The sequence below is a fragment of the Mustelus asterias genome, chromosome 14 (assembly GCF_964213995.1).
Source record: "Mustelus asterias chromosome 14, sMusAst1.hap1.1, whole genome shotgun sequence".
NCBI classification, from domain to species: Eukaryota; Metazoa; Chordata; class Chondrichthyes; order Carcharhiniformes; family Triakidae; genus Mustelus; species Mustelus asterias.
The window spans coordinates 90,522,074-90,539,210 of record NC_135814.1 but is presented as its reverse complement, the minus strand read 5'-3'; the positions used below and the strand labels follow the sequence as shown (position 1 = coordinate 90,539,210).

At 45.6% G+C, this 17,137-nt stretch overlaps 1 protein-coding gene across 1 annotated transcript in view; it reads left to right on the top strand.

The window, feature by feature from the left end:
- rbm44 (RNA binding motif protein 44) overlaps nucleotides 1-17,137 on the top strand; it is a 98,033-nt gene that overhangs the window by 58,964 nt on the left and 21,932 nt on the right. The window contains exons 6-7 of the mRNA XM_078227728.1: nucleotides 2,364-2,457; nucleotides 16,793-16,868. Of these exons, the coding sequence (XP_078083854.1) occupies nucleotides 2,364-2,457; nucleotides 16,793-16,868 (170 nt within the window). The remainder of the gene's footprint in view (nucleotides 1-2,363; nucleotides 2,458-16,792; nucleotides 16,869-17,137) is intronic.

The window sequence follows — 17,137 nt, the reverse complement described above, 5'->3', positions numbered from 1 at the left end:
ATGCGTAATGGTACATCTCGTTTCATTCTTTCAAGACGTTTTAGTAGTTTGATACAACTGAGTGGCTTGCTAGGCCATTTGCGAGTCAACCATATTGCTGTGGGTCTGGAGTCACAGGTCAGACCAGGTAAGGATGGTAGATTTCCTTCCCTAAAGAACGTTAGTGAACCAGATAGGTTTTTATGACTATCAACAATAGTCACCATTAGATTTTTAGTTCCAGATTTTTTATTGAATTCAAATTACACTACCTATCATGGGGGGATTTGAACTTGGGTCACCAGAGAATTACCCTGGGTCTCTGGATTTCTAGTTGAACGACAATACCGCTACCTCAACGCCTACCCTTCTCCTAGATAAATAGCCCTGGCTGAAAGACCGTTGGATACAAACAACAGACGTACCACTCTATGGCCCTGGAGGAATCCTACTTGAGGTTGAACCACTCCAGTATGACTGCAAATGATATTTGAAATTTTATACATGAAAGCAATATTTTTCTCCCTTAAGCAGAGGTGCCTGCATTGCCCATAACCTCAACATGGCAGAAGACGTCAAAACAACCTCTGACGTAAACTACATGGTACTGCAAGTTAGCAAGATGTTCACCAGTGAAGAGACTCTCAACCTGAACTTCAACTCTTGATTGTCTTCACACTTTGCAGAGCTGGTTTGTCCAATCCCCTTGCAGGCAGCTGAAGATGCTCTTTGGTCAGAGCAACTGAACTTTTAACTAAGTACCACTGTACTTCAAACTGGAAGGTACATGTGAGAATGACCAGCAACATAATGATGTGTTCCAACCTCAGGTGCCAACAGTTGCTGCCCCACAACCTGGGAACACCGGGAAAACAAAACTGCAAGTTCCAGTCGAACCACACAGGAGCAAAGTAATCCTGAAGCAGGAAAGTAGCAACCATTAGCCTACCACAGCACACCTCTGTGAGGTGCAGGCACAGGAAAGAACACCCTGTGGACATGAAAGCCAAACCAGTGGTTGAATTCATGGATGAGGAACATTCAAATGGAATGGAGATATGATATTTCTGGAGTTGAAGATATGGCGGATTTCACAGGTAAAGAAACCCTGTATTCATACTATGAACACTCCCTTTGGAAGGAATTGGACAAACCTATTATGTCTGAAGAAAGCAAATGGATTGCTGATGCAGGAAGGATCAACTCCCAAAGAATGCAGAAAAGTGAATCAAATGTAGACAAAGTGCCAGTTCAACACCAAACCAACAAAGCTTTCCCAAAGCAATTGAACCTACCACTCCTCCAAATGTGACCAGAATGAGATCTGGAAGAATCGTCAAGTCTTCAGAACATCTGAATTTATAAAGCCAGCGATTCAGGGGGTGAAGTGGTAGAATGTAAATGAAGATTGTAATATAAATATGTCAGATAAAGACTTGAGGATTATAATGCAGGAGTGTTTGGCACAGTTAAGTGTTAATGTGGGACTGGGGAAACAGTACAGCCCACTGTGATGTAAATAGTCACATGGTAGATATCATCTAGAGCAGGCTCGTCCAACATGCAGCTTGAGGGCGAAATGCAGCTCTTTAAGTCCCTCTATGTGGCCCCTGAGGCCAGTTTTCAAAATGCTGTTAAACAGGGATGTTTTAATGGCATGGAACTTCTCTGATCACAGACTGCTTCTTTCCCATGTTTGCTGCTTGATAAATATAACTGAAGAAGATTTAACACCCAGAGCAACAGCCTTTCAGTTTTGGCCAAGTGAATTTGGCTGCTTCTTGAGCAGAACATTCCAAATTCACTGCTAAATTAGGTAATTTCAGCTAGAGAATGTAAGGATGGCCCCAGAACCCCTTGGTTAGGAAGGGAATAATCAGAACTCCTTACTGCCCAATGAACACTCCTGTAAATGTTCTGGGTGGATGTTAGGCAAGGACTGCAATGTGACACCAGCATTTTTTCATGTGGATTATATCACTATTTATTCATGTCTACTACTTGAATTCGCAAGGAGGAAAAGATGGTTCAGGGAGGATTTTGTATTACATTAAAATATGTTCCTGGTATTACAGAAAATAAAAAGTCCATGGAAAGTCATGGAAGTGGTAGGTAGAGCTGAACGTATGAAAAATCTAACATTAAAACCTAGTTAAATATCGTCCAGCATTCTCATTTTCTCAGTGTTTTTTCACCAAATGTTTTAAAACTGAGAACCAGATTTAGAAAAATTATCCCATACTCTATTTTGCAGTGTACATTTTTGTTTTATCATCGCTAACCAAATGCTGAAATGCTAATATCAAAAGCCTGAGATTCTTGGATTTTGCATAACAAAATTGACTTGGCTACAAGAATTCACCTGCATTTTCTTGTCCTATTAGAGACCACATCGCTGTGAAAGAGGTATCATCTTGGGAAACATCTGCTAAAAAGCTTGTTGGAGCTAAAGATAAAGTTGATGTGCTATCTGATGAGGTAAATTTGCAATTAAATATTAAATAAATATTGCAACAATGTGATTCCCATCGATAAAAAGGAAGATAGAGCAATCCTAAGGAGCTTTAGACTTGTACAGATGTTATAAGTTAGTAGAATCCTTGCACCTAAAACTGAAAATACCATGAAGGGGCAGCTCAGATTTGCTTGACTATTATTGATTTTTTTGAACAAGTTATAGAAAGAATAGAAAAGGGTAACGAAGTAAGTTCAATATATTTGGATTTCCAAAAAGCCTTCGATAAGGTCAGAAAATACGGAATTGGGACAAGTAGCAGAACAACTAGCAAGTTAGTTACAGAACAGAAAACATAGTAGGACTTAAAGATAATTGGATTTGCAAATTGCATTCATTTACAAAAAAAAGGAATTGGGGAGATGCAATTAATATGGAGGAGGACTGCATCATACAGAAAGACAATAAGCTTGCAGAATGAGTTTGCAATTGACAAATGAGCTTCCATCTAGGTAACTGACGTAATGCATTTTGGTTGGAAGAATAAGGAGGCCAAATAATCTTTGGATAGTTAGGGTGGACTTTTGCATTTATGAGACTTGCAGGTTCTCGCAGCACCCACTCCACTGACCGGAATGGCGGGAACTCTCACCCAATTCTGCACTTGGAAGCACATTCATTATGCACTAGCGAGTATTGGGCCAAATCAGCTCGCAGGTCAGGAACCGATTTGTCTGCCCACCATCAGCTGACGAGGTCGAAGGTCCAGTGCCATATTTAAATACTAGTTCAACACTTGCACCTCACTCCCTCCAGCTCATCTGCCTCCAGGACACTTGCAGATTGTCTTCCACCCAGAAAAAGAAAGCTGAAAACTTCAGGAAGCCTGCTTCACCCACCAGGGTTCAAGATCTTGTTCAGAGGAGTGTAGGTGCACAGGGATGTCCACTCGGATGGCTCCAAGAGTCACATGGACCTAGGGTCTCTGGCCGTCGCACAGCTGGTGAGTGTGGCTGGCAACCAGTGCAGGAAGAGGATGAATGATCTCATCTGCTCCACCAGGGTAAGTCATCCTTCAACTTGCTCCAGTATCAAACTCTCATCATGGCATCACATACTCAAATGGCTACTCTCTTCAGGGATCTCTCAAATCCATCAGCAGAAGACATGCATTCATACTTGTTCTCTAATGGAGACCTTCACATCACCACACACACCAGCATCTCACCCAACCACTGCTGAATTCCTTCTGATCACATATCTTTCTTTTATTGTTATACAGGCCAAGCTGGCATACACCAGTCACTAATGTTGTACCTGTTAATTCTCAGATACTTTCAACCAGTTTACTTACTCCAAGGTTTTACGCCGGTGCCCTTATTTGCAAGGTGGACAAAGGACAAACACAAGTAAAGGTTCAACAAGTTTATTAATAATAACACTATTAACCCTTAAATTACCCACATAAAACAAGAGGATACCCCAGATTCAAGTATACTACCCGTAAAGGTGGTTTGGTTAAACTGCAGGCCCAATTCTCTGAGTCCCTCTGGTCTGTCGTCACGAAGGTGAGTCTCGATGGCAGCTTCTTCCTTCCTTCCTTCTCTGGTCAGCCTTCTGAATGGTCACAACTGCCTCCCTCGTCGAGTCTTCGCTGCAGTGTGCCTCTGAGTGTGTCCCTTTATCCCCAGCCTGCTTGCCTTTCCAGAAACTTCTCTGGCTTCCGGCCAATGAGGTCCCAGGAGGGGGTTCCAATACCCAGTGGGTTTCTTGATGTCTGCCTGACAGGACACCAGGGTCCGCCCCCCAGGTGTCCATCTCCATGTTGTTGAACTTATCAGATAAGGTTTCCACAGGATCTCTTGGTGACAGAAAGTCTGGCCCGATCTGGGCTTCTAACAATAGACCGAAGCATTTCGATGAGGTGCCATGATCTCCTGCTCCAAGTCTCAAGTAGAGTGTAACGACCTTTGATGGGTCAGGCCCCAGACACATTTGTGTATTGTACAATTGGCCTGCCTGAGGTGTGACTGTGTTTGATTTCAAAATGCCCAATTCTTTAATTTAGGATATCCAATTTTATCAGCCTTAAAACTAGGCCCTGTTTATATCACCGCATTCCCTCCTCTTGATCCAATGAGCATCAGCGAACCGGATCACACAATTCTCACCAAACCATCTCAACAAGCAAGTACCCCGAATCTGGGGTTGACAGTATCATCCCTAACCCAGAATAGTACTAACAAATTTAAATGAAGTAAAATAATTTAAAAAAAACAATAAGCAATCAGGTATATACAAAACAAAGCAATAAACAGTACAAAATGACAAGTGACCAAGATGGGAGAGTATCAAGGCTCTTGATTGTAGAGCCTCTCCCGATGTCGGATGGCCCTTGCCGAAATTCCTTAGGACGATAGGGAAGCCGGAGCAGTCTGATTGTTGTTGGAAGAAAACGTGGTTGGAAAACTTCCAAGTTGCTTCTGTAAATCAACCATATACTGGTAACACTGAGCGTAGTAGGTCAACTGGGCATCAACATAGTCATGCAGGCAACGAAGGTGATGAGCATGTGTACTGCTAATTCTTTCAAACAAAAGTCTTGTGATCTCTGCCTGGTGATCAAATTCACTTTGTGTAATTCGCATTTCCTGTTCTGCTGCTGAACGGGCCTCTGAGACCTTTGCCTTCTTCAGTCTTGCTTTTGCTGCATCTAAATCAAGTCTTTTATTCTGCAAGAGTTTACGTTCTTCAGATATTGTTCTATAGTCCCCTTCCAGAAAGTTTCTAAGGGGTGCCAAAAGGTTGACCTCTGACGAGTGTACTTCCATCGGGCGTGGGGTGAACCACGTATATCTGGGGTATCGTAGGCTGATCTTCTGGTCTTTGGTTGATGTGGTGTCTGTGGTTCGGTCTGAGACGAGGAGTCCCAGATAACAGGGAAGTATGTAGTTCATTCTGGGGAAGATCAAGGTAGCACCTGTTAATTCTTTTTTCCTTTTCTTTACTAGAATGTCGTATGACTCCTCTTTTAAAAAAAAATACAAAGAAATAAGTAAAGGAATAATAAAAGCCCAATAGTGTCATACGAAGGGTAGTGGGGTAAGGAGTTTGCAGAGCGTGAAAATAAAATGTTGGGTATGTGGCATGTGTCCTTGTTGTTGGAGGACTATGGCACAGTATAACAATAGATTCTTCATCTCACAACCAAACTGTGGTGTGTCGGAAGATTATGACGCAGTATAAAATGTGGGCAGATAAGAAACCCTTTTCAATTGGGTGATGCGTGGAGTGGATGGATAAAGCTATTTACAATTTGGACTGTGATGTCCTGATTCTTTCTTAGTGGAGGGAACCTATATGGGCGGGCTTTGGCTGCCAGATACCCACTGCATTACCACCTCTGGTAGTGAGCGCCGGGTCAAACAGTTCTGGGAGTCCCGGTACCAGGGGCGTCATAGGGGGTAAGGTTTGCGGGTTCCTCATCCTTTCCATCGGGGTCCCCTGGGCCAGGGTTTGGCTGATTCCCCTGGCTCCTCCCCCATTTTGTTTTGGCAAAAATGGCCCCTTGGGGTCTTTTATTGCCGGAACCTGGCATTCATGGGGCTCCCCGCCGTAGGTTAGGTTGTCTGCCAGGAATGTGGGGGTTATAGATGCTTGTCGGGCCGGTCCTTCAAGGGGCATGGGTCGGGGTCCATCGTCGAGGAACCGCTGAGATGGCCGTGCGGGGTAGTTGGGTGGTGCCCTACCGTTCCGGGCGAAATGGTTGGGTTGCCCGCAGGTATAACACTGTGCTTGTGGGCATGGGCCTCTGGGCTCAGCTCTATATCATTCTCGGTGTCGGGGGTTGGGCCTATGTCCTGTGCGGCCTTGTAGTTCCCTGTGTCGGCGATCAGCAATAGTGTATGGGTGTGCGGGGTTTGCTAGTCCCCTGAAATTTGGTGGTGCCCTGCAGTCCCGGGCAAAATGGTTGGGTTGCCCACAGTTATAACACTGTGCTTGTGGGGGTGCATATCTGGGGTTGGTTTTATCTTGTTCCCTGTACCTGGGGTTGGGAATATATCGGGGTCCTGCGCGGGGCTGCGGTTTTCTGTATCGATGATTGGCACCGGTATATGGGGGTGAGTTTCCCAGTCCCCTGTTTCCACCACCCCCTTCGTTACGCCAAACCGGGGCCAGGTCTGTGTGGATTGGGTTAATCTTTCCGTGTTTTGTGGGCTTGGGGGTGTCTGTTTGTCTGACTTCCCGTTCTCCCACACAAGTCATTTTGCGGGTGGCCCAGGCTTCTGTGTGAGTATTATCATCGAGATCAAAATTCTCACAGACTTTCCGACTCCCCTCGGTGGCGTGTGCTATCAGGGTCCGGATCCATGTGGGCCGGTGGTGTGCATTTAATTGGACTCTATTTAATTGGCCAAAAACCACAACAAATTGGTTCCATAGTCGGCCAGCATAGGCTGTCGGGTGCTCCCCTCTCTTTTGTTGGCAGTTGTTTAAGCCTTGTACCGGGTCATCCCTATTGTAGCCTATGGCGACCAGAACAGCTGCCTTCATTTCTGGTAGGGTTCCCCCGGCCGCGTCCTGGGGTTCGGGTAGGGCGGAACGGATGGCAGGACTTAAACATAACAGAATAAGTTTAACCTCTTCTGCCTCGTCTAGGCCGTTTAAAACACGATATTGGGTAACCTGGTCAAAGAGAGCATGTGGATCCCCGGAGGGTTCAAATACTCCAATCACTTTAGCTATGTCAGTAAGCTGTGTCATGGCATATGGAGTTACATAAGTCACATTGTGGTTCTGTCCGTCCTGTCGTTGGGTGGTGACCGGATTCATCAGTACAGGAACCGGATTAGTGACTGGGCTTTTTGGGATGGTAAAAGGAGTAGGAGCTGAGACTGAGTTTCCCCAGATGGGGGCTGGATTAGGTGGTGCCGTTGTTTCCACTACCGGGAAGGGAGGTGGGGGTTCCCAGTCGGCAGTGACGCTAGCTGTTGCATAATGGCAGGCATCCTCTTCTAAATCCCGCCACTCTACCCCTGGGTCACTATCCCCTGTTTCAGTGGTGTATGCACACATTACCCCCCTTTTTATGGCTAGTTGTGATTTTAAATCTTTAATCTCGCGCAGGCATTTGGAGTGGTCTGTTGCGCGGGCTGTATTTATTTTTCCTGCTTGGTGCAAAACTTTTACTGCAGCCTGTAGGTCGCTGCATTTACGTTTAACTTCCTCTACCTGTTGCAGCGCAGCCTCTCTCTCACGGACAGCATGCTGTGCCTTTAGGTAGGCTTTATCACATTGAGCCTGGAATTGGCTCATGTGTATCATATTGATTTGGTTCCTTTCCTCTCGTGTGTTTACCTCCGCTTCCAATTGTTGTATGCACGCGGTCTTCCATCGGGCACACTTAAATGTGAGGATGGTTAGGTACACTATCATAAGTAGGATTCCTATTACGGCCAGCTGTGACAGAATGCGGACCCATGGGTGGATTTGGACATTTGAACCCCAATCCCAGAGGTCCTCCCATGCAGCATGGCTGGCCATGATTATTTCCTTTTAGGATTCGTCACTTGAGTATAGGTAAGGGATCGGGGTAGGGGTCCGGTTTTCACTAAATTCCCTCCCGTAGATTTTACCCAAATTCCCTAGACTGTTCTAGTTCTGACTACACAGTTTGTCCACCTTGTGTTACAGACACCGGGTTTATGGCCCAATTTACTGGTTGAATCTATATTAGTCCTTCACGCACTTAAGACTGGCCATCACGTGGGGCATCTGCCCTCTTAATTCAGGCTCAGACGGAGAGTTGGAGAATACCGGTTTGAAGGTTCGACTTCGGAGCAACGTATTACTACTTATCGAAGTCCCATCTGGGGTGCCACTGTTGTACCTGTTAATTCTCAGATACTTTCAACCAGTTTACTTACTCCAAGGTTTTACCCCGGTGCCCTTATTTGCATGGTGGACAAAGGACAAACACAAGTAAAGGTTCAACAAGTTTATTAATAATAACACTATTAACCCTTAAATTACCCACATAGGCATAACTATAGGGTTCGTGGTGGGAGATACAGGAAGGATATCAGAGGTAGGTTCTTTACGCAGAGAGTGGTTGGGGTGTGGAATGGACTGCCTGCAGTGATAGTGGAGTCAGACACTTTAGGAACATTTAAGCGGTTATTGGATAGGCACATGGAGCACACCAGGATGATGGGGAGTGGGATAGCTTGATCTTGGTTTCAGATAAAGCTCGGCACAACATCGTGGGCCGAAGGGCCTGTTCTATGCTGTACTGTTCTATGTTCTATGTATAAAACAAGAGGATACCCCAGATTCAATTATACTACCTGTAAAGGTGGTTTGGTTAAACTGCAGGCCCGATTCTCTGAGTCCCTCTGGTCTGTCGTCACGAAGGTGAGTCTCGATGGCAGCTTCTTCCTTCCTTCCTTCTCTGGTCAGTCTTCTGAATGGTCACAACTGCCTCCCTCGTCGAGTCTTCACTGCAGTGTGCCTCTGAGTGTGTCCCTTTATCCCCGGCATGCTTGCCTTTCCAGAAACTTCTCTGGCTTCCGGCCAATGAGGTCCCAGGAGGGGGTTCCAATACCCAGTGGGTTTCTTGATGTCTGCCTGACAGGACACCAGGGTCTTCCCCCCAGGTGTCCATCTCCATGTTGTTGAACTTGTTATCAGATAAGGTTTCTACAGGATCTCTTGGTGACAGAAAGTCTGGCCCGATCTGGGCTTCTAACAATAGACCGAAGCATTTCAATGAGGTGCCATGATCTCCTGCTAAGTCTCAAGTAGAGTGTAACGACATTTGATGAGTGGTTGATGAGTCAGACCCAGACACATTTGTGTATTGTACAATTGGCCTGCCTGAGGTGTGACTGTGTTTGATTTCACAATGCACAATTCTTTAATTTAGGATATCCAATTTTATCGGCCTTAAAACTAGGCCCTGTTTATATCACCACACTAAAGATCACAGATCTGGGGAGAAATGGCCGACATCATTGCACTTGCTCAATTCAAGGGAGGTACGGCCAAGCTGGCTTGGGAGGACAGGAATTGCTTCTGTGGAAGAGATCTGTCTCTCCCAGCAACCAGTATGGATCACAGCTCCATCACTTCAGCAAACGCTGGCAAACTCTGAGTCACATGCAGTCTTTTATAGCTCACGCTCATCAACTAAAACTCTGTTTTCTGGCACTAGCACTTGGAGACCCATAAAACAGCTGAGCAGCAGTACAAGCCCCCAGACTATGTCAGTTGAGGAAGCTCAGGAAGGGCAAAATTTTAGATTAAGCTTGGGCTCATTTTCTGTAGAATATCTCGCTGACATGTCCTCACAGCAGTCAGAGGCAGGGACAGCCCAGGTCTCTGGCATTCAAGAAGGCTGCTGGAGACCAGCCAGCCGCTGAGTCTGAGTCAGATGATGAGCTCTCGAAACGGCTGCCAACTCAATGCTGGAGATGCAATGACAGGCAGAGATTCGACAGTCAATCAGCAAAACAGAGCGAACAATGGAGAAGTCCGTTTGCATTCTGACTGATGTTGTCACTCCTACACGCAAGCGCTTCGAGGCCCTCATGGGAATGTTGGCAACTGCCATGGAGACCTTGGTCCAGCAAATCTTCCCAAATTTGCACTCAGCCCTGCACTGCATGGCACCATACCCTGGTGGGCACCATCAAGATGTAGCAACATGGGGATGAGGCACCTTGACCTCCTTCCAGGTACACCATCTCCTCCAGGAATCAGGCTGGGCTCTCGGGTACCACAGAGAGGATAAGCGCCAGCCAGAAAACTTGGGGGCCTCCTCTCCGGGACACACCCATGTGCAGGAGACCCTTATCAGGTCAAGGCCTTCCATGCCTTGGGTCACCAGAGGACGTTGCCAAGGTCATCACAGACATGGGACCAGGAGTCAGCAAGCTGCATTCACCTCTACTGTGAGACATTGCAATAGGGTAAGGAAAGTTAAGATATTTTGACGTCCCTTTTGGTTTACTGGTATTCTATCACGAAAGAAATTACACTTGTGAACACAATTGATGGTTATGTGAATGTTTTGGTCATTTGAGGCCTTGTGAATTTGTGCATTAGAATCCTCTTATGTTGAGGTTTAGCCATCCTCCCACACAGTGATCGTGTCCCACTTTGAGATTAACATTCATGTTAACCTCAGTTGAACTAGTCTCTGCTCCCTTGAGTTTCTAACTCCTCTTCCTCGAGGAATGCCATTCAGTGAGGACAGCTCATGAACATTGATACTCGAGAGGCATTTGTCGTCTGTGATATTGACAGAACATAAGACATGCATGGGGAGGAGAACCCTAAACATGTCCTTGTCTCAGTTGTAGCAGTGTTTGCATGATTAGATGGCGGTGCAAGCATCAAGTCTTTCACATTGCACTTGTTCCCCAGTGGACCCTAAGTTCTCTGAGCACATTCACAAGTCACGCACACTATCACCAGCATCCCCTGCCCTCCCATCCTCTCTGACTTATCACCACATACAACCCCCCCCCCCCCCCCCCCCCCCCCCCCCCCCGCCCAAATGAGGCCCACTGGGCTTGTCCTGGCAATGTTGGCACTGCTAGGTTTGCATGGGCTGCTATGTTTGCATGGCCATTGCCTGGCCATATCCCACTTCCTCAGGGGCTATACTCACCTTTACGTCCTGGAGGGGTCCCCTACAGGTTCACATCCGGGTGAATTTTTTATAAACCGGCACACTTTGAAAATATGTGTTTGGGTGGGGGGGGATGTGTGCTGTGAAGGGTGTAATAATATTAAAATATATTTAAATTACTGTAAAACAAGTTCATGTCCATTATGGACATAAGACCATAAGACATAGGAGCGGAAGTAAGGCCATTCGGCCCATCGAGTCCACTCCACCATTCAATCATGGTTGATTTCAACTCCATTTACCCGCTCTCTCCCCATAGCCCTTAATTCCTCGAGAAATCAAGAATTTATCAATTTCTGTCTTGAAGACGCTCAACGTCTCGGCCTCCACAGCCCTCTGTGGCAATGAATTCCACAGACCTACCACTCTCTGGCTGAAGAAATTTCTCCTCATCTCTGTTCTAAAGTGACTCCCTTTTATTCTAAGGCTGTGCCCCCGCGTCCTAGTCTCCCCTGCTAATGGAAACAACTTCCCTACGTCCATCCTATCTAAGCCGTTCATTATCCTGTAAGTCTCTATCAGATCTCCCCTCAACCTCCTAAACTCCAATGAATATAATCCCACGATCCTCAGACGTTCATCGTATGTCAGGCCTACCATTCCTGGGATCATCCGTGTGAATCTCCGCTGGACCCGCTCCAGTGCCAGTATGTCCTTCCTGAGGTGTGGGGCCCAAAATTGCTCACAGTATTCCAAATGGGGCCTAACCAGTGCTTTATAAAGCCTCAGAAGTACATCCCTGCTTTTGTATTCCAAGCCTCTTGAGATAAATGACAACATTACATTTGCTTTCTTAATTACGGACTGAACCTGCAGGTTTACCTTTAGAGAATCCTGGACTAGGACTCCCAAGTCTCTTTGCACTTTAGCATTATGAATTTTGTCACCGTTTAGAAAATAGTCCATGCCTCTATTCTTTTTTCCAAAGTGCACGACCTCGCACTTGCCCACGTTGAATTTCATCAGCCACTTCTTGGACCACTCTCCTAAACTGTCTAAATCTTTCTGCAGCCTCCCCACCTCCTCAATACTACCTGCCCCTCCACCTATCTTTGTATCATCGGCAAACTTGGCCAGAATGCCCCCAGTCCCGTCATCTAGGTCGTTAATATATGAAGAGAACAGCTGTGGCCCCAACACTGAACCCTGCGGGACACCACTTGTCACCACCGGTTGCCATTCTGAGAAAGAACCTTTTATCCCAACTCTCTGCCTTCTGTCTGACAGCCAATCGTCAATCCATGTTAGTACCTTGCCTCGAATACCATGGGCCCTTATTTTACTCAGCAGTCTCCCGTGAGGCACCTTGTCAAAGGCCTTTTGGAAGTCAAGATAGATAACATCCATTGGCTCTCCTTGGTCTAACCTATTTGTTATCTCTTCAAAGAACTCTAACAGGTTTGTCAGGCACGACCTCCCCTTACTAAATCCATGCTGACTTGTCCTAATCCGACCCTGCACTTCCAAGAATTTAGAAATCTCATCCTTAACGATGGATTCTAGAATTTTGCCCACAACTGAGGTTAGGCTAATTGGCCTATAATTTTCCATCTTTTTTCTTGTTCCCTTCTTGAACAGTGGGGTTACAACAGCGATTTTCCAATCCTCTGGGACTTTCCCTGACTCCAGTGACTTTTGAAAGATCATAACTAACGCCTCCACTATTTCTTCAGCTATCTCCTTTAGAACTCTAGGATGTAGCCCATCTGGGCCCGGAGATTTATCAATTTTCAGACCTTTTCGTTTCTCTAGCACTTTCTCCTTTGTGATGGCAACCATATTCAACTCTGCCCCCTGACTTTCCTGAATTGTTGGGATATTACTCATGTCTTCTACTGTGAAGACTGACGCAAAGTACTTATTAAGTTCCTCAGCTATTTCCTTGTCTCCCATCACTAGATTACCAGCGTCATTTTGGAGCGGCCCAATGTCTACTTTTGCCTCCCGTTTGTTTTTAATGTATTTAAAGAAACTTTTACTATCATTCCTAATGTTACTGGCTAGCCTACCTTCATATTTGATCCTCTCCTTCCTTATTTCTCTCTTTGTTATCCTCTGTTTGTTTTTATAGCCTTCCCAATCTTCTGACTTCCCACTACTCTTTGCCACATTATAGGCTCTCTCTTTTGCCTTGATGCATTCCCTGACTTCCTTTGTCAGCCATGGCTGCCTAATCCCCCCTCTGATAACCTTTCTTTTGTTTGGGATGAACCTCTGCACTGTGTCCTCAATTACTCCCAGAAACTCCTGCCATTGCTGTTCTACTGTCTTTCCCACTAGGCTCTGCTTCCAGTCGATTTTTGTCAGTTTCTCCCTCATGCACCTGTAATTATCTTATTTAACTGTAGAACCTTCACATCTGATTCTGCCTTCCTTCTTTCAAATTGCAGACTGAATTCTACCATATTATGATCACTGCTTCCTAAGTGTTCCCTTACTTTAAGATCTTTTATCTCGTCTGGCTCATTACGTAACACTAAGTCCAGAATAGCCTGTTCCCTCGTGGGCTCCATCACAAGCTGTTCCAAAAAGCCATCCTGTAAACATTCAATGAATTCCCTTTCTTTGGGTCCACTGGCAACATTATTTACCCAGTCCACCTGCATATTGAAATCCCCCATGATCACTGTGACCTTGCCTTTCTCACATGCCCTTTCTATTTCGTGGTGCATTGTGTGCCCCTGGTCCTGACCACTGTCAGGAGGCCTGTACATAACTCCCATTATGGTTTTTTTGCCTTTGTGGTTCCTCAACTCTACCCACACAGACTTCACATCGTCTGACCCTATGTCGTTGAGTGCTATTGATTTAATTTCATTTCTAATTAACAAGGCAACCCCGCCCCCTCTACCCACCTCTCTGTCTTTTCGATAGGTTGTGAATCCCTGGATGTTTAACTGCCAGTCCTGAACCCCCTGCAACCACGTCTCTGTGATGCCTACCACATCATACCTGCCAGTCACAATCTGGGCCACAAGTTCATCTACCTTGTTCCGGACACTGCGGGCATTTAAATATAGCACCTTTAATTCCCTATTGACCGTCCCTTTTTGTTTTCGTAGTGTGGTGGACCTTGGTTTACTGAGCCTTTCCAGACACTGTCATATTTTGTGAGATGGGGACTATCGTAACCTCTCCTGAGCGCTGTCTTTTCGTGATTTTTTGTAATCCTAAGCAGCTACGCTTCCCACTGATTCCTTCACCTCTTGGTTCCCTGACTTTCCCTAGTTTAAAGTCCTATTGACCACCTTATTTACTCTCTTCGCCAGAACACTGATCCCAGCTCGGTCCAGGTGGAGACCATCCCAACGGTATAGGTCCCCCCGCCCCAAAACATGCCAGTGTCCCATGAAAAAGAACCCCTCTTTCCCACACCACTCTTTCAGCCACGTGTTAACTTCCCTTATTCTTGCCTCCCTATGCCAATTTGCACGTGGCTCGGGCAGTAATCCGGAGATTATGACCCTTGAGGACCTGTTTTTTAATTTGAATCCTAGCTCTTTATAATCTCTAAACAGGTCCTCTTTCCTAGACTTGCCTATGTTGTTGGTACCAACATGGACCACAACAACTGGATCCTCCCCCTCCCTCTCCAGTATCCTTTCAAGCCGGTCAGAGATGTCCCGCACCCTAGCACCGGGCAGGCAACATACTATGCGGGACACTCTATCCTGCTCACAAAGGATACTATCTATCCCCCTGATAATAGAATCCCCTACAACTACAACTTGCCTATTTACTTCCTCCCCTTGAATGGCCTGCTGGACCATGGTGCCTTGGTCAGCTGACTCATCCTTCCTGCAGCCCTGTTTGCCATCCACACAGGGAGCAAGTGCCTCGTACCTGTTGGACAGGGTCAAGGGCTGAGGCTCCTGAGTTCCTGACTGCTGGTTCCCTTTACCTGCCTGACTTGCAGTCACACCCTGCTGTCCCTGGCCACTGGCAGGATTTAAACTATTTACTCTGACAGGTGTGACTGCCTCCTGAAACACAGTGTCCAGGTAAGTCTCCCCCTCCCGGATGTGCCTCAGTGTTTGAAGCTCAGACTCCAGCTCATCAACTCTGAGCCGGAGTTTTTCAAGCAGCCAACACTTACTGCAGATGTGGTCGCTGTAGCTCGCAATGGGATCTGCCAGCTCCCACATCAAGCAGCTCAAGCACATCGCCTGACCAGCCATCTCTAATTAATTAATTAGTTTAATTTAAGTTTACGAGTTTAGCTGTGTTTTTTTTTAAATTTGGGGCAGATTTGCTATCAACCAATCAGATCACAGCTTCCCTCTGACGTCACTTTTGAAGAAAGAAAAAGTGGAAAACAGGAAGTTACCGTTAGGTTTTTATACTCACCCAGAGACTGCTCCTCCTCCTCCGAACAGCTCCCGAAACTAATGATGTTGCTGATGAAACATAGAAAACTACAGCACAAAACAGGCCCTTCGGCCCCACAAGTTGTGCCGAACATATCCCTACCTTTTAGGCTTACCTATAACCCTCCATCCTATTAAGTCCCATGTACTCATCCAGGAGTCTCTTAAAAGACCCTATTGAGTTTGCCTCCACCACCACTGACGGCAGCCGATTCCACTCGCCCACCACCCTCTGTGTGAAAAACTTCCCCCTAACATTTCCCCTGTACCCCCCCCCCAGCACCTTAAACCTGTGTCCTCTCGTAGCAGCCATTTCCACCCTGGGAAAAAGCCTCAGAGTCCACCCGATCTATGCCTCTCAAAATCTTGTATACCTCTATTAGGTCTCCTCTCATCCTACGTCTCTCCAAGGAGAAAAGACTGAGCTCCCTCAGCCTATCCTTATAAGGCATGCCACTCAATCCGGGCAACATCATTGTAAATCTCCGAAATCGTGATCGCCCGGCAAGATCTATGACTTCCGGATCTTGAGCCCCTGACGGCATTTTCACAGACGGTAAAGTGGGCTCAAGATCACTCCTATGCCCCATTCACCCATTATCCTTGTGTTTGTGGCTGATATTGGCTCCTATTCTGGTAACGTCTCAATTTTAACATTCTGAACCTTTGTTTTCAAATTCCTCCACAGCCTCACCTCTTTAAGCCTTTAATATCTTTGAGTTGCTCCAATCCTGGCCTCTTGCAGATTCTTGACTACAATCACTTCATCTTTGGCTGCCATATTTTCAGTTTCTTTAATTTTAACTATCAGCCTTTCTAACTATTTCTTTCCTTTATGGAGACTCCAGATTCCTTATAATGTATCTCTTTGATCAAGCTCCTGTCCTACTATTTCCATGTATTGCTGCAGGGTGTTTGATTATTTTCCTGTGAAGCATCAAGTAACTTGGGACTTGTATTTGTTAAAGGTACGATATGTTGAAAGTTGTTATCTATCTAAACGTAATTGCTATTTCCATTAAAGTAGACTTTTTTAACCTGACAAACTAAAAGTATTACACAACATGAAACCTAGACAGTCATGTGTCTCAAACTTGCCTACATTTGAAGGAAATGTTCAGTTACGCTGAAATATAGATATCCCCTAACTTACAGAGAACAACTAGCCACAACTGATCTTCTCTCAAAGTCTTAAATGATGCTTCTGGTAGTAAGAAATTTTCTTTCAGTGGTATACGATTAAAAATAAGGTATCAGGTTTGAAGTCTTTAAAAAAACTTTTGATTTTTGTTACAGCCACAAGCCAGTCATTATCAACATGTAGGACATAAAGTTGAAGCAAAGGATAATTGTGAAAATATTGTGAAACAGGGTAAGTTGCAAGTACCTTTTATTTTGCATGATGCGTATATAAAAGTATGTGAAACCCAGAAAGATGAAACTTGGGAGATTCATTTTCCATCAAACTTGCTATCCCTGTGAACCCCTTTTAATGGAAAGTTACCTGATACACGAGGTAACCCTGTAAAATTCTATAATGTGTTTTTCTACATTAAGCATTGTTTAAACTCTGACAAAAAGCTTGGCTAATTGGTGAGGGAGGGAGCATATTAGAGATTGCCCTCAGGAGAAGGGGAGGGG